Source organism: Manis javanica, chromosome 4 (assembly GCF_040802235.1).
Source record: "Manis javanica isolate MJ-LG chromosome 4, MJ_LKY, whole genome shotgun sequence".
NCBI classification, from domain to species: domain Eukaryota; kingdom Metazoa; phylum Chordata; class Mammalia; order Pholidota; family Manidae; genus Manis; species Manis javanica.
In genome coordinates this window covers 12,390,525-12,415,506 of record NC_133159.1, presented here as the reverse complement: position 1 = coordinate 12,415,506, position 24,982 = coordinate 12,390,525, and the positions used below count along the sequence as shown (strand labels likewise).

At 46.0% G+C, this 24,982-nt stretch overlaps 1 protein-coding gene and 1 long non-coding RNA gene across 5 annotated transcripts in view; one reads left to right on the top strand and one right to left on the bottom strand.

Annotated features, from left to right (window-relative positions):
* Positions 1-17,320, top strand: part of LOC140848827 (uncharacterized) — a 30,557-nt gene extending 13,237 nt beyond the window's left edge. Inside the window, exons 2-4 of one of the 2 annotated variants that reach the window (XR_012130022.1) lie at positions 1,495-1,638; positions 16,267-16,362; positions 16,840-17,320. This is a non-coding gene — a long non-coding RNA (uncharacterized lncRNA). Of the gene's footprint in view, positions 1-1,494; positions 1,639-16,263; positions 16,363-16,839 lie in introns of both variants that reach the window. The other variant, XR_012130021.1, reaches the window with a different exon arrangement.
* Positions 17,321-21,867: 4,547 nt separating this feature from the next.
* The window catches only part of PADI3 (peptidyl arginine deiminase 3), a 31,058-nt gene continuing 27,943 nt past the window's right edge, over positions 21,868-24,982 (bottom strand). For all 3 annotated transcript variants that reach the window (XM_037000092.2, XM_037000093.2, XM_073233286.1), the window contains exon 16: positions 21,868-23,163. In XM_037000092.2, the coding sequence (XP_036855987.2) occupies positions 22,930-23,163 (234 nt within the window). In that variant the 3' untranslated portion in view covers positions 21,868-22,929. The remainder of the gene's footprint in view (positions 23,164-24,982) is intronic.

The window sequence follows — 24,982 nt, the reverse complement described above, 5'->3', positions numbered from 1 at the left end:
GTGAGCGTGCACACACCCAGGGGAAAGCAGCTGTACTTTGGAAGCAAAGCCCTTTTTGCAAACTCACATGCTCTTCCGTGGCAGAGCAGGATTGGGCTCTGTGGTGGGACCTGAAGGCTGTTTGCAAATTACTAGCATCATAAACCGTGCGGCAAAGCATGAATCGTTCCCGTGTCTGTGATTATTTGCAGGGGGCTCGTGGGTGTCTCTTTGCCCTGTATATTCTCTTTTCCTAGAATTTGCCACAGCTTGTCAGTATGTGTATGTGTTTAAATGTCTGTCCCCAGCTTGCCAGGCAAGCAGGGCCTTTGCAGGTTTCAGCTGCACCTCCAGTGCTAGAATAGCTCCTGGCTTGGAGTGGGCGCTCAGTGGACACCCGGGCTGAGATCGTGGTGTTCACCAGCACCCAGCCCAGCACTTGACCCAGGGTTCCCATCTTCCTGCTGAGAGGCAGAATTACCAGCTGGGCTGCTCCCCAGAGGCAGCTGTGTGGTGGGTTACCCGATGCCCTCTGGGCACCTGAGCTAATGTCCTAGTGACTGGCCTGGACATCCTTCTCCAGCTGATTGTGATGATGTCACTCTGGGGCAAGGTACTGGTGTCAGGAACTCTCCCAGAGACCCCGAGACTGGGTAGAGTGCAGAGTTGTGTTCGGAGTAGATGGTCAAGCCATTCCTTCAGCGTTACTCATTGACCAGATATGTCTCCTCCTCAATTACTTAGCTCTTCACTCAACATGTTAACACGCATTGAATGCCTCCTAAGTGCCTGGCACTCTTTGAGAGGCTAACTTAGGCTTCATTTAAAATAGATTTACAAGGACCCAGGGCGATAGCAGATCTACAGGCCTTTCAACATGTTTGTCACCAGGTCCTTAGGCTACATTATTTCTTATTTTCACTGTAACCCAGCTGGCAGGACTTATGATCTCATTTCTGCGGAGGAGTGAAGCATTGTGCCCAGGGTCATGTGGCTTCTGGTAGGTTTCAAACCCAGCTTGGTCTAACACACTCCACTCTCCCATGCGCCCCTTACCTGTACCAGGCCACTGGCACATGTCACCTGTACTTCCCACAGCAAGCTTAACATCTGAATTATACTCTCCTCTTTTTCAGATGAGGAAATGGTGTCTTAGAAGCATGAGGTAACTGACCCAAGGTTACACAGACAGGAAGTGGTGACATCTGGGCTTCATTTTGCCCCTTGGCCCACTCTGCCTGCCGCGCACCTGCCTCCTGGTCAGGTTGCTTGGCCAGTGAGCTCTGCGGCCCCTTCCAGCGCCGACTGCCCAGACTCTCCACAACTTCAAGTAGAAAACTGGCAGTGTGTCTGGATAATCCAAACTGGCTGAAAATGGCAAGTCTGCCCTCCTATTAAGGTGTTCATCTAAGTGCCCCTTACCTGCAGCAGGTGGGGGAATAGGGTCTTTTCTTCCCCTCTCTGATCCCGCAGCTCTGACCTGCCCCCAACACCTCTCTCTGCTCGCCTTCATAGACTGTTGCAAGCTCTGGAAGGACTCATGGGCCTCCAAGGCAACATCATGACTCTAACACGTGCCTGGCACAGTTTTCATTGTGCTTCCTCATGTGAACGCCATAAGAACCCAGTGAAGGGAGGACATCTGTTAGTCACTGACAGGTGAGCATCACATCAGAGGCAGACATGGAATACAGGTCCATCTGCATGGAAGCCTGCGACCTTCCACTAGGCCATCTGTGAGCAAAGGAAGGGGGCCCACCAGCTGAAGGTCCATGCCCCAGAATTCCTTTTCTGGAACTGGCTCCCACCCTAATCCTAACCCTAACCCTAACCCCAACCCTAGGTGCCCATGTTCCTTCTCCAGCATCCAGGACCTTTCCTGGGGCCCAAGACCATGAGAAGGCCAGCACCACAAAAGCAGGGACTTTCCTTTGCTCATGGCTATACCCCTAGCCCGTAGAATAGTGTCAGCACAGAGTAGTTGCACAAGAAATAACTGTATTTTATTGAACTGAAAGCTATTTTAAGATACATCCCTTGCTTCAGCACCATTTGTTGAAAAGACTATTCTTCCTCCATTGAATTTTTTCCCCAATTTTTATCAAAAACTAACTAGCCCCTACGCTGATGGACAGTGACTATAATGGGGTATGTGGTGGGGACTTGATCGTAGGGGAAGTCTAGTAACCATAATGTTGTTCATGTAATTGTACATTAATGATAGCAAAATAAAAAAAATGTTTGGACAAGATGATCTATAATAGTGTTGTCCAACGAAAGCATGATACAAGCTACATGGACAACCTTAAATTTTCTAGTAGCCACCCTAAGATAAAGTAAACAGTATAATTTTAATAATGTATTTTATTTAACCTGGCCTCTCCAAAATATTATTTCACTATATAATAAACATAAAATACTATTAATGAAAAAAAAAACTAACTAGCCCTACTTGTGTGGACTATTTCTGGGTTCTCTTTCCTGCTAATCTCTCTGTCTATCCCCCAACCAGGCACAGTCTTGATTACTGCAGCTACATCTTGAAGTTGGATAGTCCAATTGCTCCCACTCCATCCTTTCTTTTCAAAAGTGTTTTAGCTATTATGGTTTCTTAGTCTTTTCATATAATTTTAGAATAATCTTGCCTATATCTACAGAAAATCTTTCTGGGATTCTGATAGTAAGTGCATTAAACTTATATATAAATTTGGGAAGATTGACATCTTTACTATGTTGAGTTTTCCAATCCATGAACAGATATGTCTCTCCATGTATTTAGATCTTTCATCAGGCTTTTGTAGCCCTCAGCATACAGGTTTTGTATACGTTTTGTGCGATTCACACCTAAGTATTTTGTTTTGGGAGAGTGATTATAAGCAGTATTGTATTTTTTATTTCAGTGTCTATGTATTCATTGCTAGTATATTAAAATACAATTGACTGTTATGGATTGATCTTGAATCCTGTGGCCTTGCTGAACTCATTTATTTGTTTTAGGAGTGTTTTTGGTAGATTCCTTGGGATTTTCTATGTCGGTGATCATGTCATCTACCAACAGGGGCAGTTTTATTTCTTCCTCTCACCTGTTCACCTTTTACTTCTTTAGTTGCTTTATCATGCTGGCTAGAATGCCCAGTACTAGGTGGAATAACAGTGGTGAGAATGGTCATCCTTGTCTGATTCTCAATATTGCCAGCACATTCAGTTTTTTTACCATTAAATATGTTGTTAACTGTAGATTTTTTGTAGATGACCTTTATCAGGTTGAGGAAGTTCCTCTCTATCCCTAATTTGAAAAGAGTTTTAATCATGAAGGACTATTGGATTTCTTCAAATGCTCTTCCTGCAGCCATGGATATAATGGCATTATTTTTTTTCCTTTCGCTTATTCAAATGGTGGATTACATTGGTTTTTGTTAGGCAGAACACCAGGCACCAATAACCAATACCAGGGGAGGACTTCCACTACATGGACGACGGCAGGATTATCACAATGTCAGTCTCCAGCAGTAAAAATCCTAACACTTCTGTCCACTGCATCTTGGTATCAGAATCACCAAGGGAAATAAAATACAGTGAAGCCCTGGGTGGATAGTGCCTTTACGCACATAGAGGAGGGAGAAGGATCGGCGTCAGTAGTCGATCATCTCTCAGGTGCCCGGCAACTGTCCTTGTTGTACTTCAGGAGAAGGACCTTTCTCCCTTCCCCAAGGAGTCTGAAACACTGAGAGCTGGAGATGTGCCTGAGAGAGCTTGGGTACATGTTAGCCAGGACACTCACTGAGCCTGAAACAGAGGAAGATAGTCCCAAGCAAGGTCATAAGCCAGAAAAGCTGTGAAGCCAAGGCCCATTTTTATGCAGCCTGGTAGAGGGAGTTGAAAGACTGTGCACATGAGGTTGCCTTTACCAACAGTTTTGAATATCGTACCAGCATTGTAACCTTGAAATAAATCTCACTTGGTCATAGTGTATAATTATTTTTATATATTTCTAAATTCTATTTGCTAATATTTTGTTACAAATTTATGTCTATGCTTATAAGGCATATTGGTTGTAGTTTGGGGGATTTGTACTCTGTTTTGTCTGGTTTTGGCATCAGGGTATTACTTGACTCATTCAATGAGCTGTTGGGTATTTCCCACCTCCTATTTTTCTGGAAGAGATTGCAGAATTTGTGTTAATTTGTCTTGAAACGTTTAGTAGAATTCACAAGTGAGGCAATTTGGGTCTAGAGATTTCTCTTGCAGGAGTTTCAAAATTATGAATTCAATTTCTTTCTAATGGGCATAGGGCTATTCAAATCTTCTGTTTCATATGGGATGAGCTGTGTTAGCGTGTGCCTGTTAAAGGACTGATCTATTTTATCTAAGTTGCCGAATGTATATGTGTAGAGTTGTTCGTAGTTTTTGCCTTATTATACTTTGATTGTCTTCAGGGTCTGTGTTTATATCCCCTGTTACACTCCTGATGTTGGTAATTTGTGTCTTCTCTCTTTTTAATCTTTGTTAACCTTGCTAGATGTTTGCTAATTTAATCAATCTTTTTAAAGGACCAGATTTTTGTTTCACCGATTTTTTTCTAGATTTTTTTTTTCAACTTCATTAATAGATGCTTTTATCTTATTTCCTTCCTTCTGCTTGTTTGAGTTTCTTTTGCTCTTCATCTAGTTTCTTGAGGATGGAACTTAGAGTATTGACTTCAGATTTTCCCTCTTTTCTGGTGTAAGCATTTAGTGCTGTAAATTTTCCTGTCAACAATGCTGAGTATTATCTATTTTTGATATGTTGTCTTTTCATTTTCACTGACCCAATGCATTTTAAATTTCCCTTGAGACTGTCTCTTGTACTCAGTGATTACTTACAAGTGTATTATTTACTTTCCAAATGTTGGGAGACTGTCCTGTTATTTCTCTGTTGTTGGTTTCTAGTCTGAGACCACTGTGTCAGAGAACACACTCTGTGTGATTTCCATTCTTTCAAATTTGTTAAGTTCTTTTATAACCCAGGATATGATCTATGTGGTGTATGTTCTCTGGGTGCTTGAAAAGAATGTTTGTTCTGCAGTTGTTGGGTAGAGTGTTCTACAAATATCAATTTGGTTCTGTCCGTTGATGGAGTTTTTTTTTTAATTCTTCTACATCCTTGCCATCTAGTCATTCTCTCAATTGTTGAGAGGAGTGTTGAAGTCTCCAACTATAATTGTGGATTTGTCGATTTCTCCTTTCAGTTCTACCAGCTCTTCACACATTTTGCAGTCCTGTTGTTTGGTGCATATACATGTAGGATTGCTGTACCTTCTTGGTAGACTGAAACTTGTATCATTTTGTAATGTCCTTCTCTGTCTCTGGTGAAATTTTTGTCCTAAAGTCTACATTATATGATATTAATCAATCTATTCCTGCTTTCTTTTGATTGATACTTGCATGATGTATCTGTTCCCATTCTTTCAGCTTACTTATTTCATTATATTGAGGTGACTTATAGATAGTGTATTTTTTAAATTCATTGTGCTAATCCCTGTCTTTTAATTGATGTATACAGACCACTTATGTTTAATGCAATCCTTTATCTAGCAGGACTTAAATCTGATATTTTATTTATTTATTTATTTCTGTGTTATAGTTTGTTTTCTTTTTCCTGTCTTTTTAAGTTACCTGAACACTTTTTATAATTTCATTTATACTTATCTATAGTGCTTTTGCATGTTTCTTTTGTTGTGGGAAGTGGGGTGGGAAGTCGGGCCTTGGCTGATAGCACCCTGGCTGGAAGGTATAGGGGTACCTTGTTATTACTCCCCATGTGGTCTCCACTGGCACTGTTGAAAGGATAATCTCATTGCCATTAGGTAGTCATGAAATTTCCAACTCCCCATCGGCCTCCTGTAAAATAAAGGAACAATTTTACTATTTCAAGGAAATTTTGGTTACCAACCCAGAGGAATTTGGAGTGCTCATCAACCAGATGTGTTTGCGGGAATCTGAGACATGAGATGATTCTACTCTGACCATAGAAGAACCACTGAGCCTGTGTTTTTTTAGTCACTATGACAATAGGGGATTCCAAGTCCATGACATTTAGAAGAGTGATAGTTTATTCAGGTTCAAATTATATGCTTAGGTAATTCTTTCACTTACTGTGAGTCTGGAAACCTCCATGGGGCTAAGGTTAACTTCTTTTAACTAATTGCCTTACTGCCTGGTTGAATTATGAATTCTTTATTTGCTTCCTCTTATAGATATTTATATTTCATCCAGTTGGATAATACATAACTCAGGCACTCGTCTGACACTGCCAGGGATTTGGACCCAGGCAGGCTCAATGCCCAACATTTTTCCCTTCACAATTGGACAAAAGGCATGCAGCAGACATGTGAGAGGGTTTTGCTTTGTGCCAGCAACAACCAAGTGTCTGGTCTGGTTGGTGGAGAGTAAAGGCTCAAGATCTCCCTTTTTGTGGGGAGTAGGCTTCCCTACTTCTGCAGAGATTCAGTCAAAAAAATCAGTTCCTTCTATCCTTGCACAAAGCAACCAGCATATTATTTGAGAGTTTAAATAAGATACTCCTTCCCCACTTCTTCCAACCCCATAGTCAAGGTCCTGACCCTACTTCCAGAAGAAACTCAAAATGCCACCATGGTTGGAGCTTTGTATCCTGTTGACAGACACTTCCCAGAGGAGACTTCATATTTCACATAGTAGAATTAATGATGTCCATAGTCTCCTTTTAAAAATTTATGATATATGTTCCTCTTCTTATGACAAGTGAGTGATAATAACAAATTTGGTTCAGGAAGGCTAGTTGGAGGAAACATAAATAAAAATATCCTGTGATTCCATTAAACAGTCATTTCTAGCAAATAATTTTATTTCCTTACTTTTTTTTGTATATAGTTTTTTTTTTACTTTGTATCTTATGGATTCCTTCCTGTTTTTGTATCATTTTATTGGTTTTTAATATTTTTCAGTTATTATTCCAAAAGTAATATATTTTCTAAGTAGAAAGATAAACTCCTCCCCACCCACAACCCCTCATTCCATTCTTCACTGGTAACCTCTGTTATCAATCAAGTGTGGATCCTTCTAGAAATTCTTCTAGATCATTATAAATGGTGGGATTATGCCAGATCTACTGTCCCACAACTTTTTTCATTTTATAGGTCTCAGACAACTTTCTATCTTTTCTATCTTATGTGTATAAAGCTAATTTTTTTCCTTTTTCATATGCTTTAATTTTAAAAGATGTATTAAAAAATATGCCTACTTTATTCCATTTCCATAGGTAATGATTACTACAACCACCCCCACTTAGTCACTTTGCATTTTTCCATTTCACATGTAACTTCCTATTGTAGCCAATTTTTTTCACTTACCTGAAAGTTGTCGCATTACCATAAAGAGCTTGGAGGTTTCATATATTGCATCAAATGGAGGTACCACGATTTTCCTATCCATTCCCCAATGCTTTTAAATTTTGACCAAGCATGAGTTTCATTTTTTGCTATCATAAATCTCAAATAAACATTTGTCTCTGACTAGGATTACTTCCTGATTTGTTTTCCTAGAGGTAGAATTCCTAATATTTAAACTGCTTTACAAAGTCTTATTAAGTCGCATCTGTATAAGCAATTCACAAAACCACTTACTTCACAGGGCTTCCCAACCACTTTTGTGTTTGTTTTTGTTTCTGTTATTGCAACAGTAGCATTTTAGTTCCTAATGAGATTAATAAATGTTTCAGGTGTTTGCCATCCAGTCGCTGATGTTGTTTTCCAGCAGTTTCGAGCAGGAGAGGCGTAGGAAGAGAGCCAGGAGCAGGGGCCCCGCAGGCAGTTCGCGACCTCACAAGTTCATTGCTTTGCCTTTCTGGTTAGACTATGATGGCATCTCTCTAGCAGCAGCTTGAAAGTTGAAACGGGAGCTATGTTCAAATAACATTGCCATACAAACCTGAATCTAGCTCTGGTTTAAAATAACTCTGACACCTCACATTCCTCCTCAGCCAGCTTTGGGTGGTGATCTTTCTCGAGATCTGTTTGCTCAGTGGATTCACACCCAGCCAGGAAGCCCAGAGGCGGGGCTGGGTGGCGCCTTGCAGAGGTCTTGGGAGACCGTGGCTCTGGGTGGCTGCCTCTTCAGCGCTCTTCTTCTGGGTGCTTCAGACCTCATTATGTGTCCCTCCTCACTAGGGACACTTGCTCAGACGTCATCAGCTGCCACTCGCGTGCCCAGTGGGATTAGAGTGAACATCACCACTTGGCCTATGAAGTCCAGGGCCCAGAGCCATAATGGGGGATGAGGTTGCCACATGTCCTCACGTTTTAGGGATCTCATCTTATTTTTCACTGATCAGGGCCTCAAATGACTGCAACATACTATTTGTGCACCATCCCTCCATTCAATTTACTGAGCACTTGTTGGGTGCCAGGCCTTCTTCCCAGGTTTTAATGAATCTAGGCCTCTATTTATCCGGGGGGTTGTTATTTCAAGTATGCTGTCCCGACATGCTCCTTCCTTACATACCTTTGTGTAAAGAATATTTTGGTCCTGTTGTCTGTGTTCCCAGCTAATAACAATGACTGCAGGGTACTGAGCTCTGGGCAGACTCCCAGCTAAGTCTTTGAGATGAACTGTTTCACATGGTCCTTGCATCAACTCCACAACGAAGGGATTATCCACTTCATTTTGTGGCCAAGGAAACTGAGACTCAAGAGGTTGAATGACTAGAACAAGATCACACAACTGGTAGTAAAAGAGGTCAGGATTTGAATCCAGACTGAGCTGATTGCAAAGCCTTAACCACAAGGATTTATTGATCAATTAGGGAGAAAATAAAAGCCCCAGACTCTCCAGTCTTCTGATTAGATTCATCCAACAAACATCTGATAAGCACCCCTGTGTGCCAGGCATCGTGGGAGGCACTTGAGGACATAGTAGGTAGAAGGGTCTTTGCCTTAAAGGAACATGAAACAAAAGTCCAAGAAATGGAACCAATAGGAGATCTCACTCTTTCAGGATATTTACATATTCTGAGTCAAGGATTTCGGTGTAAGGAGTTTATTATTTGGGAGGTGCAGGATACAGTGGGAGGGAGTGGGAAAGTGAGACAAGGAACCAGAGATGGGGGTGTTAGTCAGCTGGTTACCATGGTTATCACTGTGGGTAACTGGAGCTTGAATCACTGGGGAGCCCAGGGGCAGGGGAGCTGGGGCATTCTGCACCAACTCCCAGCAGTCGTTGACTGAGGGCTGCTCCTGGTGAGCATTAAATGTTCCCTGGCACTTTGGCCAGCCAGCTCTGGTGGCCAGAGAAAGCCTCAGGTAAAGAGGGCAGGTGCTGGCACTGGGAGGCCCCATCTCCATGAACTGAAGGGTGGGGATGCTAATGGCATCTGTACAGGAGTAGGGAAGGGTCCCCACCCCTTCAAGGAGCAGAGGACAGCTGGGGATACCTTCTCCCTAAAAATGCACATGAAATGTTTTGCATGCAGTTTGATGGGTTCATGGAGCCTGGAGCCCACCTGAGGACTCTGATTTAAGACCTCTACCTCCAGTGACTCTTCCTCTTTCCCCGACACTGACCCACCTTCCCCCACCAGGAGATAGTGAAGGCTTGCAGCTCTCCACCCACACAGGCTCCAGGACTCATCCAGACAGAGGGGGCTCAGCAAGGGCACTGTGGTCTCAGTGTGCAGGCTTCCTGAGCTTCAGGGCCCCAGAGCAGCCTGGCAGTCCACCTCAGGGGCCTTCCCCGAGGACCGGCAGGTCCTCTGTTATCTGCCCGCTGGAGGCGGGGATCTGCTCTTGCTCCAGCCAGTTCAAGCCGTGTCCATGAGCTTGATCCATTCACGCATGCACTCCATGGCTGCCCTACCTGTATGCATTTCTTCAAATTACAAAACATATCATGCATGCAGAGGAGGGCGTAACCATGCAACAATCTTAAGGAAAAATAATGAAGTGAACACCATGTAAACATCGCCCAGGTTAAGAAATAGAAAGTCATCAGTGCCCTTGAGATAAGGACACCTCCCTCACTGGCCCACCCTGAACTAACAGTTGTGCAAAGGTTGCCATCATGATTCCCTTGCTTTTCTTTACAGTTTCTTTTTCCTGTATTTTTTTTTTTTTTTTTAACTGGTTTTGGACTTTATTTAATGGAAGCACACTTCATTCCTTCATGACTTGCTTCTTTCACTCAGTGTTGTGTTTGTGAAAGGCACCCACGTTGACGTGTGAGCCATAACTGGGTCATCTTCACTGCTCTCCAGCGTTCCAGCACGTGCAGCTACAGCAACGTAGTTATCCATCCTACTGGTGATGGACAGGTTCCAGTTTTTGGATGATTTGACTAATGCTGGCTGTGAATATTCATGCCTTTCAGAGTGCAAGTTGCAAGGTGCCTCTAAGCATAGTCCTAGGAGTTGACGTTCTGCCATAGGGTATGGGCATTTTCAATTTACTGGGCAGTAACTATTTTTCAAAGTGATTGTGCCAATTTCATCCTCATCAGCAATTTATGAGGGTTCCACTTGTACCACATCCTTACTAACAGTTCCACTTCATGTGCTTATTTATTTTCGCCTATCTGGTGAGCATGTCATAGTACACCATTGTGGTTTTTTCCAAATTTCCCTGATTACAGTGAGGTGGATATATTTTCATCTGTTTATTGAAAATCTGTGCTTTCTGCTTGGTGAAGGTCCTATTCATAGTTTTATCCTACTTTTCTGTGGGATTGTTTCTCTTTTTCTTATTTTTGTTGTATGGGAGGAGTTGCTTCTGTATCCTACATACTAGTCCACAAACAAAACAATAAAAGAAAGGAATGGTAAATTTGACTATGTGAAAATTGGGAGCTGCTATTTATTAAGAGATTAAGAGAGTAAAAAGATAAGTCACAAATGGGAAGAAAATATATTTGTATACATGTAAATGGTGACGGACCCCATGTATAGGGTTTATAAACAACTCCTACCATGCAATAATAAAATTGTTCTGTGTAATTGGTTTGTCTCTGCATCAATTCCACATTGTCTTAAGTACTACAGGTTTATAATAAGTCTTAACACCTGATTAACACCTGGTTTCCACGCTCTCTCACCTTTTCATCTTTAGGAGTGACTTGGCTGATTTTGGCTCTTTGCACTTCTATATATACTTTAGAATCAGTTTATAAGTTTTACACACATACACACTCACCCTTTAGTGATTCTGGCTGGATTTGCATCAATTTATAGATCTTGGGGGAGAATTAACATCTTTTTTCGATATTGGGCTTTCACTCTATGGACATGGTATATCTCACCATTAATTTAGACTCTTTCTAATGTGGTCAGTAGAGTTGTATAGTATACTCCAAAAAGGTTTTGACATCTTTTATTAGATTTGCAATTTGGCCCTTTTTTTTTTCATTGCTATTGAAAGTTGATATGTTAAGCTTTTTCATTTTCTATTTGCTATTTGTATATAGAAGTATAGTTCATTTCTGTATAATGGTTTTATAGTGATAGCCTTGCTAAACCCTCTTATTAATTCTTATAGCTTTTGGATTTTCTACACATATAATCATTGCTTTCCAATCTTTAAGACTTCTATTTTTTTTCTCTTGCTTTAGTGTACTGCATGAACTTTCTGAACAAAAGTGATAATAGTGGGCAGTCTTCTCTCATTCTGAGCCTCTGATCCTACAAGGATAGTTTCAAAATCACACCATTAAGTATGATCTCTGATGTAAGTCTCCTGTAGTTTACCAGTCCCCGATCTCTCACAGAACTAGAGTTCCCTGGAGGGCTTATTCAAACATACTGCTGACACTAAATTATGTTTTCTACCTTTATCTAGCATCTACCTACCACTTCAGCATTTTATTTAGAAAAAAAAATAATAATAATAAGGGAGAAATGTGGGATTCACATATAAATCAAGTATAAAAATCAAACGAATAATCATATCTGACTTGATTGTTTATAGTTCATGATGTGTGATCAAAACCGAAAGTTTCTGTGATATGACTGCCCTTGTACTGTTCACCGTGTAAGAACTTATTCACTATGTAAGACCTTGTTCACCATGTGAGAACTTGTTATGCTTCAGAAGATTGGAGACTGTTGAGAATTAGGCTTGGGGTGGATTCATGATTGTGCATTGAGTCCCCTATACAGAATTTTATTGTTGTTAACAACCATTTGATCAATAAATATGAGAGATGCCCTCTCAAAACACAAAAAACAAAAAACAAAAAACATACTGCTGCCCCTCTCCACTCCCCAACTCCCCGCCCCAGAGTTTCTGATTCAGAAGATCTGAGTGAGGCCTGAGGGTTTTCGTTTTGGACAAGTTCCCTGGCAATGCTGATGCAGTTAGTCTGGGGACCACACTTTGAGAACCACTAATGTATTCTTGATCAGGTTCAAGAAGTTTTTGTTTTTAATGTTTTATTTTAAAGTCATAAATAGAAATTTTGTCAGCTTTTTTTCAGATTTTATTGATGTTGTGTGAATGTTTTCTTTGATCTATTATTAATCTACTGAGCCGATTTTCTAAGGTGCATCCGGCACTCCTGGGGCCAACTTAATTTGATCTGCTATTGTATCGTTTTTGAATTTAGTTTGCTAAGAGTTTTTGCTTAGAATTTTTGTATTTATGGGTTCATGGCTTTGTCTATAGGTTTCCTTTCTCAAGCTGTTTTTGTCAAGTACCTACCTCCAATTAAGTGCTAAAAAGTAGAAGCATTGTAGTTATTTTTAGGCCCTTATAATTGTGCTTAGTGTGCACTGTTGCCATTATCTGTTTGTCTTGCTTCACCACCAGTCTGAGCTCCCTAAAGGCAGGGTCCTCATTTGCTCCTTCACTGCTATACCCCCAAGATCTACCACTGAGCTGAGCACACAGTAGGGATACTTGTGCCCATATCACATAGACATGAGGATTAAATAGCTTCCGTGGAGAGGATGATGAATAAGGCAGCAGTCCTGCAGGGGGTGGGGGAGGTAAGTGGAAAGTAAAGAAATGAATATTTGTTGGGTGCTTACTGTCTGAGAGGCACAGGTCTGGTCTTCAAATAAGTGGGGACAGTAAGCATTGCTCACATTTCATAGACGGGCAAACGGAGGCTCAGACCTCAGAAATCTCATCAAATTTGCTGCCGCTGTGTGGCTGAGGCCACTGACTGTCCCGTGTCCTTTCCCAAAGGCCTGATAGTGAGAGATCACTGGCTGATCCCAGTTGCCTTCCTTCATGGCCTATTGGGGGGCTCCGATCCTAATTCTGAGTTTAACCCCACTTGCTAGATTGGTCTTTGTAATCATGAACTTGACCTTTCCCATGACCATTATTTGTTAGATTTTTCCTGCTTCAGTATTTTATTTTTTCTTTACTTTTTAATTATCCGTTTGCTGAATGCTTCCTTATTACAAATGGCCTGGAATCCCTTGAGGAATGCATCCAAGGTATAAAAAAAAAATGAAAAGAAGCAACTATGATGATTGCACTGTCCGGTGCTCTCTTGGATGGTGTTACTCAGGTAAAAACTCATTTCTGAACGATGCCCTGCTCTGCCCTGCCCAGGCCCCTGCTTGCTGGAGCCCTGGGAACTGCCTGGGGCAGCTGTGCTTTCTGTAGTGAGATGTTTCAGATTAAGATAATTAACAGTGAGATGCAGTTTCTCAGGATGCTGAGATGTTTCAAGACCCAAGGAGGGTTCCTAAAAGAAACTATGGAATGAACTTTAACATTGGTCTTAAACTCTTCAAAGACGGCACTGCTTCAGAGAGTTGGCAGAGCAGCGGTCCCCTTTTATCTGCTGTTCACAGCACACACGTCTGTCACACACTCAAGCCAACACTGCTCACCCCGGGCATTCCAGCCTGTGTTCCTCTCCAGGAACTCCGAGGGTGACTGCTGCCCCCTGACATCCCATCAGGAGCCATCTCAAATCCTCACCACCAACATAACAAGAAAATGCTGGGAACCAAGAGACCCTGGTCTGCTTCTCAGAGCTGGGGTGGCACACTGGGGGAATAGGGACCCCAGCTCCTCTCCTAGCTCAGGCCTTGTGACAACCTGCCCACTGCTTACTTCAGCTTCAAGTCTCAGGGGGCTGGCTGCTGACGCAATCGGGATGCACATACAGGAGACGCCACAGTCCACCTCCTAGTGGGTGCAAAGTACTGTGTCCATCAGGGCTTTACTGTGGCCAGACTTCTTAAGTATCCAGCCTTAACTTTAAAAAATGTTATCATCAGAACAAAGTGGGTAAGAGACTCCTTAGGTGGCAATGCAAAAAAAAAAAAAGTGAGGCTTCAGAGCCAAACACATTTGTTTTTTAGTTTACTTGGACAAATGATTTAGGTTGTGCCCGCCCCCACCACAGAGCTGTGGTGTACTGAGTGCTAGGCACTACGCCAAACAGCTACCCACAATCTCTTATGCTACTCACAACACCACCCTGAGATACTATTACAACCCCTGAGGTACTATTATGATCCCCATTATAAACCATGAGGAAAGTAACATTCAGAGAGGTTAAGTAACCTTGCCCAGGATCACACAGCTGGCAAGTGGCAAAGGCAGGAAACATGCTCTGGCAGCTTGGCCCCAAAGCCATGCTCTGAACTTTGCCACAGCTATTGCCGCTTATTGCCGGGGGGCATGGTACGTTGCTTAATAAACATCGAATGAATTAAATGCAGGAGAGCTTGAGAATCGGCTCCTGGTTCCTTTCTCCGTCTGCAGAGCTCCCGCTCATGAGCAACGGGCAGGTACAGGTTGGCAGATAAACCTCAGCCTACTTCCGCACTGGCACGCCGGCTTCTTCACTGCCACAAACAGAGAAGCAGGCGAGACAGACAGACACTTTCCCCCACACATTCCTCATTCACCAGGCCCTTAGTGAGGGGCTTTTGTCTGCTTCCACTTTGATTCATTAATATTTCTCCAGGAAAATAGGTACCATGGCTCTCAGCCAGTGGGTGTGACCTAGAATGGCAGCATGTCTGGTCCTAGGGGCAGAGAGGGACCTCAGAGTTGGGCTGGTGCTCTACGGCTCTGAGAAGATGGCCAACTCTAAACCTCTACGGTAGGATAACATGAAGTGAATAGAAATTGAACTTCAGCTGGAAAATAAAGGCTGGGACCCAAAACACCTGCTCGGTGTAGGAGATTGTCTCCTGGCCCACTCTTCCTCCTGTGAGTTTGAGGTGGCTGGTGGTCAGGAAGGAAGCCCTTTCCCTGGTCTGTAGCGCCTACAATGTGGACTCAACTCAGCGGGTGGCTGACCACATGAGGGCCACAGTTCCTAGAGTCCCTGGCACCCACTGAGTTCTCACTGTGGGGCTGTAACCAGAAGTGTTGTGTGTCCCTTTCTGGTTAGGAAGCTGGTGTGCTTTCTCCTTTCCTTTCTTTTCTTTTCTGCTGGCTCAAGGTATATGGGAACCTCATATACAAGACATCAGAACCTCATCAGCCTGGGTCCCTGAGTGACTGTGTGGAGCAAAGCGACCCCCCCACTCCACCCCAATACACAAAGGTAGTTGCCTTTCACACCTGAACTGCCTTAGACCTTTGGCATGAGCAAGAAATAATATGCTGCCTCTGAGCCATCATACATTTTATAGTCTATTAGAACAGCTAGTTCCCTTAATGAATACTTCCTCCCAAACTGGTCCTTTCCCTTTTTCTCCATGACACATTATCATTCTCCCATTAATAAAGCAAGAGACCTTCCAGATATGTGTTCTAGAGAGACTCATGAATGTGTACACCAGCAAATATCTCCACGAATGCTGATCATAGCACTGTATGTTAAGCAAAAATGGGAAAGAACTCAAAACCTATTGACAGAAAAATGTATTATTAAATTCCATTCATAAAATGGAATACTACTCAGCAGTGAAAAGGAATAAATTATGGTGACACGCCACATGGATGGATCTCACCAATACAGTGTTGAATGAAAAAAGCAAATTATAGAAGAGCACAACGAATGTGATCCCAGATATATAGATTCTAAAAACAGGGAAATCTAAACAGTAGGTAGTTCAGAGAGACTGGTGTATGTGGTAAAATGATAAAAAGGAGAAAAGTAATGATAAGCCCCAAATTCAAATTAGTGAGACCCCCTGGGTGTGGGAGAGGGGTGAGAAGGGCCACCACTGGGACTGTAGAAGGGTTTGGAATGTCCTGGTTTTTAAAGAAAATGGTGCTGAGTACATAGGTTTTTCCTTCATAGTTATCCTTTAAATCACCCAGAAACATCACAAAACCTTTTTTTTTTCACTCCTTCATAGTAGATCAGTAAGGAAATAAATGTGGGACTCTGGCCCTGCCTCGCCATTCCTACGTCCGGTCCATCAGCGAGCTTGTTGCTACTTGTTTCCGAACAAATGGTGAGTTGAACACAGATGTTTCTCTGTGACTGAACTAGCGCTCAGCCTTCTGACTGACGTCCTTGCTCGCATCCCACTCCTTATTCCGAATCCTGGCGCTAAGTTCTTCCCCACCTAGACCATTCTTTAAAAAAAAAAATGTGGGCCAAATCATTCCGCCCTGCTTAGAGGGCTTCTCACTGCTTCAGTGCACCAGCCACGCTCATCACTGGGGCCTCCCAGACCCCGGGATGGGGACCTGCCTACTCTTCCCCCATCATCCCATGTCAGTACCCCCCACCGCTCCCTACATTCTCACCCAGGGGTTCTAGAATACATCAAGCCCGTCCCCACCCAGGGCTTTGGCACTAGCTGCTCTCTCCACCCTGGTTCCTTCCTCCAGTCGGAGATGTCACCTCCTCAGAAGGCCTCCCTGTCCACTTGCCTGAGGTAGGTCACCTGTGGCTCCCAACCACATGCCCTGTTTGCTTCCTTTAGGACCTGAGTGCTGTTAGGTGCTGGGTTACTACAGTGTCTGCTTCAGATGCCACACTGTGAGCCCCACGGAGCAAGAAGCCTCTCCCAGGGTCTTCATATGAGAAGGGCTATCTTCCCTTTGTGCTCTCTCCAAAGCTTGAACTTATATTTTAACTTCCAAGTGTGGTCATAGTCTTTGGTCCAAAGCGCAGCTCATTTTTAGTAAAAAAAAAAAAAGAAAATCTTTTTTACAGGGGACACACATTATGTAATTATTGAAGCAATCACCCGTGTGTCCAAATAACACTTCCTTTTAGTGTTTTTTTTTTATCCATTATTTACCTCCTTCCTTCTCCCTGCCATACTCATGTTAACAACCTAGTGTGTATTTTGATATTTTTCTACATGGTTATGATATGCATACATGCACACACGCACACACACACACACTCACAGGTGGGGGGCCTCTTCGAGGTCACAGTCATCATAATGACATCATATTGCATACATTATTTTGTGTCTTCTCTTTCTAACTCAATAATTATGGAAATTGAGATATTTCCTATTCATTCTTGCTAAAAAGCAGTATAATCAACCACAGAGTGGAATATGCCAGAATGAGTTCAAAGACCCCCCTCTTGATAAATGGTCACTTTGTGTTCAGATATTTTACCATGATAACCAGGACACTGTTGAGAGTTTTAACCCGGGCATCCATCGGAACCATCTGGGAGGCTTTACAACATACAGATTCCTAGACCTCTGAGGCTTGGCTGGAGGGGAGGGGGCTCCCAGGAATCTGTATTTTTAATGATTCTTCTGGAATATCTTACGTGTATTCCGAGAACCACTGGCCTTGCAAGAAAATTTGAATGCAGCAGGAATGGTCTGGTTTTTGGAGGTTCCACCACAGCCTGAGTGGCTGCCACAAAAGGGAGACCACGGCCCCCTGAAAGTGAGATTCTAGGTGGGAGAGGGGGAGGGGGGGAGGGGCAGAGATGCTCTCACCAATACAGTGTTGAATGAATGAATATGGCAAGGCCCCCCGCTGCTCTACACTGGCTGCATGGCAGAATCCTGGCTGCTTTGTGCGACATCCCAGCGTCCAGACAGAATCTCCAGGGTGGGGACTTGGCCCCGCTAGTTTACAAGAGCCTCCCAGGGGATTTGGACGTGCATGAGAACCGCTGGCGTGGCTGGCTAAGAACCCAGGCTGTGAGGTCACACGTCTAGGCTCAAATCTGTTTCCCCTTCTTGACAACTCAGTGACCCGGGCAAGTTCCTTCATTTCTCTGTGCCTCGGTTTCCTTGTCAATAAAGTGAGGGTAATAATACCTGGTAATCGTAGTGACAGGAACAACCTGCTAGCCTGTCATGTGTCACAAATGAGATGACACACGTAAAGTGTGTGAAACATGCCCTCACGTGGCTCATGCTTGGTGTCATTCCGGAGTGGGAGACGTGGGATGACACTGACTTTATGACTTTATAGGAAATGACAGTTGCCATTGACTGTCAAGCCATCCAGAAGTCCTTTCTGGCCATCCTCCCCTTGTGCCCCAGTTACCCCCGCCTGACACTCCCACCTTCCGGGGCCGCCAGCCAAGGTGCAGGAGGCCACAGGATCAGGCAGCCTCCTGCCAAGGCCCTGCAGTTACTTATTCCTAATTCTGAATACAGCGTGAGTCAGGCGGGCCCAGTGCCATGGGAGCTGTAAATCTGTACAAGACAGACAGGCCCTGGCTTTCCTTGGGCCGGAACCTCCTCTTGGGTCAACCCTACGTAGCTGAGGCCAGCAGGAGAGGACCTAGGAGCTGCCAGAGCAGCCTTCCCTTCCCTTCCTCCCAAATCTGACCTCTGGTCTCAAAGGGTCTCTGTCCCCTATTAGAATGCAGGAATTAGGGGCAAATACAGCAGTCACTTGAGGAGGGTCTGGAGGCTGCTACATGACACAGCCATCATTTATTGAGCGCTTACTATGTGCCAGGCACTGTGCTGCTAAGCACCTCATTAAACCCCATGCAGGCTCTGAGGCGGACACAGTGATGCCCACTTTACAGAGGACGCAACAGATTCAGAGAGGTTAAGCGCACAGCTGAAAAGGTTAAACACACAGCGTTGGATCAGCTGACTGAAGTGCATGGCCTTTCCACCGCACCATGTCGCTTTGCCCAGGGACTGTGGCATGTGGGCAGACCCTGGGGAGGAGGCAGGAGATCGCAGCATGCTCTGAGAGGGGCACAGTGGGGCTACAGGGAACCAGCCTGGTCCTCCTTTACCCACTCCAGCCCCGCCCCTGTCCACCTGTGTGGGTCTCTCCAACCTGCTGCTCTGCAGTCACTCCCCCACCCCCACCTCCCTGCCCCTCCCCTCAGCCTTTCGCATGGTGTTCCCAGTGCCTGGAAGGGTTTCCCTGCTTGCTCACAGCTTGTGTCATCCTTTTATCTCAGCCCAAACGACCCTCTTCTGAGAGGTGAAGATCATCATCCAGATAAGCAGGTGCCCCCACTTTATGCCCTGCCTCCCACTTTCCTGCCTCACAGCACTTGTCATGATTTCTAGTTATTTTCTTTACCTGCTTCCTCCTTAAATGGAAACTCCTGTGGTTGGAGGCTTTGCCTGGCAAACAGTAGATGCTCAGTGAATATATTTTAAGTGTGGAATGAGGAATAAACAGAAGGTGTCAAGCTTTCTCTGGGTATAAATAACTGCCCCCTCCTGGCAGCCTCAGGCCCCCTCAGGCCACGGTCCTGACCTTCCGAGGGCCCAGGCTGACCTCTGTGTGGGAGGAACCGTAGCGCTGGGTGGGGAGAGGGATTTCCCCCACAAGAACCCAGGCTTCCTTGTGGTCCCTCCGGGGGTCTCCAGGCCTGAGAACCAGGCCCTGGGAGGGGCAAGGCACTGCACCACCAGCAGCCATCTGGAAAGTCCATGGCCAGTGAGGCGACCTTTGTCCTCAGACTTGGTGCAGCAGCCCCCAGCGCTCTTAGGAGCCATCAGACTGCACCCTGGGATCACAGGTCTCAGCCCAATGTCACCAAGGGTCCAGGACTGAGCACCACTGCTGGCATCTTTCTCCTACTGACTCCTCAAGTGACACTCGTCAAGGAGGCAAGCTGGATTTCAGAGGGGACATGTGTGCTCCAGCTCATGGAGGCCGGAAAGTCCAGTCAGGGCCTAGCTGGCTGGGGAGGGCAGAATAATGGCCCCCCAAAATGTCCACATCTGTGGATAAAATGAAGGTTCCTATGGCCAGGATTCTCACCTGGCCCTGGTTGGCTAGCTCACTACACACATGTGGGCAATACATTGCTATTGACTCTATATGAAGAGCTCTGCCCAGTGCTCTGGGCGACATGGTGGCACGGCTGCTAGGCTGCAGGAGAGCAGAGACCACACTGGTGTGGTGGCGGTGCTGAGGACAGAGACTGAGATGGCTGCAGGGATAGAGAGGCCCAGAGGCAGAGACCAGCTTGCTGCATGCAGACTTGCTCTGAGTGAACGGGATTCTAGTGACTAACCTGCCAGTGTGGGAATAAAGTTGGGTAGAACCCTTTCACCCCAAGAACGTTCTGTGATCATTTCTTTGCCACACTGAATCCATAAGTGAACTCGCCTGGGGCTGAAACCCATTGGCAAGACAATGTTCTAATCCCCAGGACCTGACCTATACTATGTTACATTCCAGTATTGCAGATGGAATTAAGGTTGTCAATCAGCTAACCCAGAGATGGTAGATTATGCTGGCTTATTCAGGTGGGCCCAATGAAATCAAAAGTGGCTTTATAAGTAGAAGAAGCAGGCAGAAGAGAAATAGTCGGAGATGCTATGTTGCTGGTTTTGAGGATGGAAGAGGAGGCTACAAGCCAAGGAATGCAGGCGGCCTCTAGAAGACGGAAAAGACAAGAGACCAAATTCTCCCCTACAGGCTCCAGAAGGAACACAGCCCTTCTGACATCTTCACTTCGGCCCGTGAGACCCATTTCAGATTCCTGACCTCCAGAACTGTAAGATAATAAATCTATGTTGTTTTAAGGTGCTAAGGTTGGTGATTTGTTACAGCGGCAGTCGGAAACAAACACACAGGCTGCATCCTTCACCGGTGGACAGGTGAACACCATTGTCAGTGGCCCAAACAAGGATTTATTTTGCTTCCTTTCTGCATTGGGTTAGGTTCCTGAGCCTGCCCAGTTGTCCCACCCACACCAGTATAGAGCACAGGAGGCAAACTGGAAAGTGAGAAGCTTCCAGGGCTCTGCTGGATCCACCCAGAGCCTTGCGGCCAGTCTGAGGGCATCTGGGGATGAGAAAAACCTGCTTGGAAACTCATCCCAGTTCCCCCAGTTTGAAGCACTTGGCTTCTAAAGAGTCCCATTCCCCACCCCAAACCCTTTCAAAAAGTGTGATATGCTCGGCACCCTCCGTTGTCTCAGCCTCCTTTGGAGGTGGGCTTACTCGGATAAAATCTGGCCGTAAGTGGAGCACTGGGAATCTAAGTGAACTGTGGTAAGGAGTGGGTATTAGGAGAAGGCTGTGGCATCTTCTCCAACCACCCAGAAGCACCCCAGCCCTGGGGCCAGCCTGAGTGTGCTTCTGTTTTACACCTCCGGGAGAGAGACGGGGGTGTTGAAAGGGCGAGGAGCAGAGGGTGTGATTTCCTGGGCCTCTGAAGCAAGCCCACCTGGCTTTCTATGGGTGCCCATGGGCAGAAAGAAGGAGGCTGCTAAGGGCACCCAGCAGGCCTCCCGATGCTCCACACCCATTGGCTTCCCGCATTGCCACACTCACAACGCAATCTTCCGACCACAGCCCAGGCCCTCGCCCTGCCACTCGGTCCTGGCAGCCTGGCATTCAACCCCTGGGCTTGGATTCATGCATCTGTATCACTGCAACTGTGTGGCAGCCCTAACTTACCCCGTGGCCAAGACAAAGCAACCTTGTCAGTCCCAAATCCTTCAAGGGCCAGGCAAATGCTCGGCTGCAAGAAACTCCTCTGCTCTTGCTGTCGCGCCCCAATCCCAAAGGAAGGCCACAGTTAGACCCCAAGCATCCATGCTTCTGTAGATTTATTAGCCAGTGATAGAAATACAGCTGGACCCAAACAGAACACATGTGAACTGACACACATCTAGAGAAAACCACCCCCCTTCTCTCTCTCTCCTCCTGCACCAGAGTGGTTCATTCTGAGAGCTGTCCTGTTGTGAGCTGTCTCAGGGGATCTGGCCCCTCCAGGATAGGGAAACATTGACCAGAGGCAAACAGAACGCCTAGGACCAATTCTGCTAGGGGACCCCTGTCCTGCAGACAGCGGCCCCAGGGCCAGTGAAGCGCCCTATGCATTATGAAGGATGTTTTCACCCTGGCACCCACAGCTTCCTAGTTCCCAGGAATTCCCCCCAGATACTGTCATCTCCATGATTTTCCAGGCTTCCTGAATGTTAGATGAGGGGGTGTTTGTAAGGCTAAGGGAAACTATCATTCCTACAACACACATCTAGAAGCACCTACTATGTGAAAGCTCATGCTGGGTACTGGGAGGGGTACAGAGTTTAACATCTGGTTGGGAGCTTGGCAGTTGAAATCATGTTCAACCTTGGTCTAAATGGGCCCCCAGCTCCTTCCCTGAGGGTGAGGCTATTGGGGGGGGGTTCTCTCCTGGGCGGAGGAATTGGGCTTTCAGGCTGCTCCCCTGCAGAGAGAGAGGCGCTCAGACCCCAGCAGGATCGCAGGTCTCCCCTCCACTAGGACACACAGACCAGGGTGGCAGACGACATGTATGATGTTTCTAGACCCCAAAATGAATCAGGCCCCAAATGGATGACTTGGGGGGTATGAAGGGAGAAGTTTGGAGGCACCCCCCTGGGTCACGTTGGTCCACATGAGAGGCCACAGGAAATGAGGTCTTTCTTCCTGGGAGGCCAGGAGGAATCAAGTCTGAGGGGAGGCATGCACACTTCCGGGGAAAAGGCTTCTGAGAGGGACGTCACCCTCCGTGTTCCATGTGGAATCTTGGGGTCTCCTGATGCTTATTGTTTGGGGCCTGTCTCAGTCCCCATCACCCGACAGGCCGATGTCCCACCCCAGGGGGAGAGGGTGGTGGGTGGCTCGGGCTCAGGGCACCATGTGCCACCACTTGAAGGAGAAGGGCTGCCGGCGCACGTTGGTGCCGCAGTGCACCTCCCCGTGCAGCATGTGGTATGGGGTGAAGTCGTCAATGAAGGTGCAGTTGAGGCCCAGTGGCTCCAGCAGGGACCGCACCTTCTCCTCCAGGCAGCAGCGGCCGTTGATGACGGGCCCAAAGGGCTTGGGGATGCCCAGGTGCTTGCCCAGCACCAGCATGTTCACCTGCAGAGACGCGGGGTCGCAGGTCAGGGGCAGGTCTTCATCATCAGCTCCCACCTGACACTGCAATGTGCCCGGCAGGGAATGTGTGTGTTTTGTGCAGCCCTGAAAACAGCTCTGCGCCCTTCCCGGCAGGGGAAGAGGAGCCAGGCTGGCAAGGACTCTTCTGGCTCCGTGTTCCCATGACAGCATCTGCAGCCTCATAGTGACACCGTATTTCTCTGGTGGCGACTGCCCTCCTTGGTGGATTGTGGCGGCCACTTGTTTGCGCTAGGAATCCCAACCTCCTATCTCCCAGCAGTCACGGGATAAAGAGGCACGGAATCGCAATCATGATATAAATTAGTCATGGGATGAAAGTACTGCATAGAGAATACAGTCAATGACTCTGTGACATGTGTCTACGTTGACTGTATCGGCCCTAGTGGGGTGAGCAGTTAATAATGCAGGTAACTGCCAAGTCACTTGCTGTATACCCGCCCTGTGTCCCACCGCTCACAGAACTATCCCACTAGCTGGGCTCAAATGAGTGTTCCATCCTTGACCCTCTTCCCTTCCCGAGATCCTTCACTCCCTAGGGGATCTCCTGCAGTCTATAATATTATAGATCAACTATACTTCATAAAAATATGATATTAAAAAAATTAAGAATATATCAAAAAGAAAAAAAGAATCCCAACCTCCTAGGCAGGAGCTGATTGGACCAGAGTAGACATGTGACCCAAGCTGGACCTATCCGATTCTCTCTGGTATCTGAGGTTCACATCTGGGACAGTCAAGTCAGATATGTCTGTATCTATATGTGGCCATATTCATATTTGTCCCCAGGGACAGCGAAGCAAAGGAAGCCATTCTGGGGACAGGAAGGTATGGGGGAATGAATGATGTAGACGAGAGATGGTTCCAGGCCCTCCTGACACGCCCACTGCAGCCATCCCTGCCCACAGCTTTCATGGCATTCTTCTGTTAAATCTCCCGTTCTGGCTGAGCCGGCCTGGGCAGCCCTGTTTCTTGCAAACACAAGAACCTGAACCCATGCACAAGCTTCTGGGGGCACATACTGCGGCACCAACGTGCGCCAGCAGCCCTTCTCCTTCAAGTGGTGGCGCATGGTGCCCTGAGCCCGAATACATAATAATTGCAAGGCTGCCTTAAACATGCAGGAAGGAAGGCAAATGATGAGAGGCTTTGCAAGTGGGGTAATCAAGGAGGGCAAAAAGCCAGAATGGGGAAGGAAGGAAGGGGGATGAAGCAATGGCAGTGTGGACAGTTCCCTGTAAGGCTCTGATGATGGGCAAGCTGAGTTCCTCTGGGGGATGGAGATGGAGGGGAAGGGGATGTGGAGGGGAGCTGGGTGATCTACAGCAGCGCCACTCAAAGCATGGTCCGCAGTGGCATCAGCGCCACCTGGGCCAGAAAGGCATCAGGGTCTCAGCCCTACCCCCAGACCTGCCTGCTGAATCAGAACCCCCCACATCCCACCTCGGGTGAGGGGTCCCCAATCATCCAGGTGTTCCAGATGCAGCTCCAAGTTTTAGAAGCAACAGAAGAAAAGCCCTCGGGGCTCAATCAATGACCACTTCTTCCATGAAGCCTTCTTGGATCTCCAGTCCTACCTCTCAGGCCGGAAACGCTTCATGCCACCTCTTAACTGCCACGCCACTTTATTATACAAAGCAGATCATTGGGGCGCATCCTCAGAGAGGTGAAGAGTTTTCCCCCCACACCAGATTAGATTGGAAGCTCCCTGAGAACAGGGAGCAGACTTCATCATCTTTGTATCTCCAACAGGGTGCCCTAAATATATGGGGGGTGGGTGAGT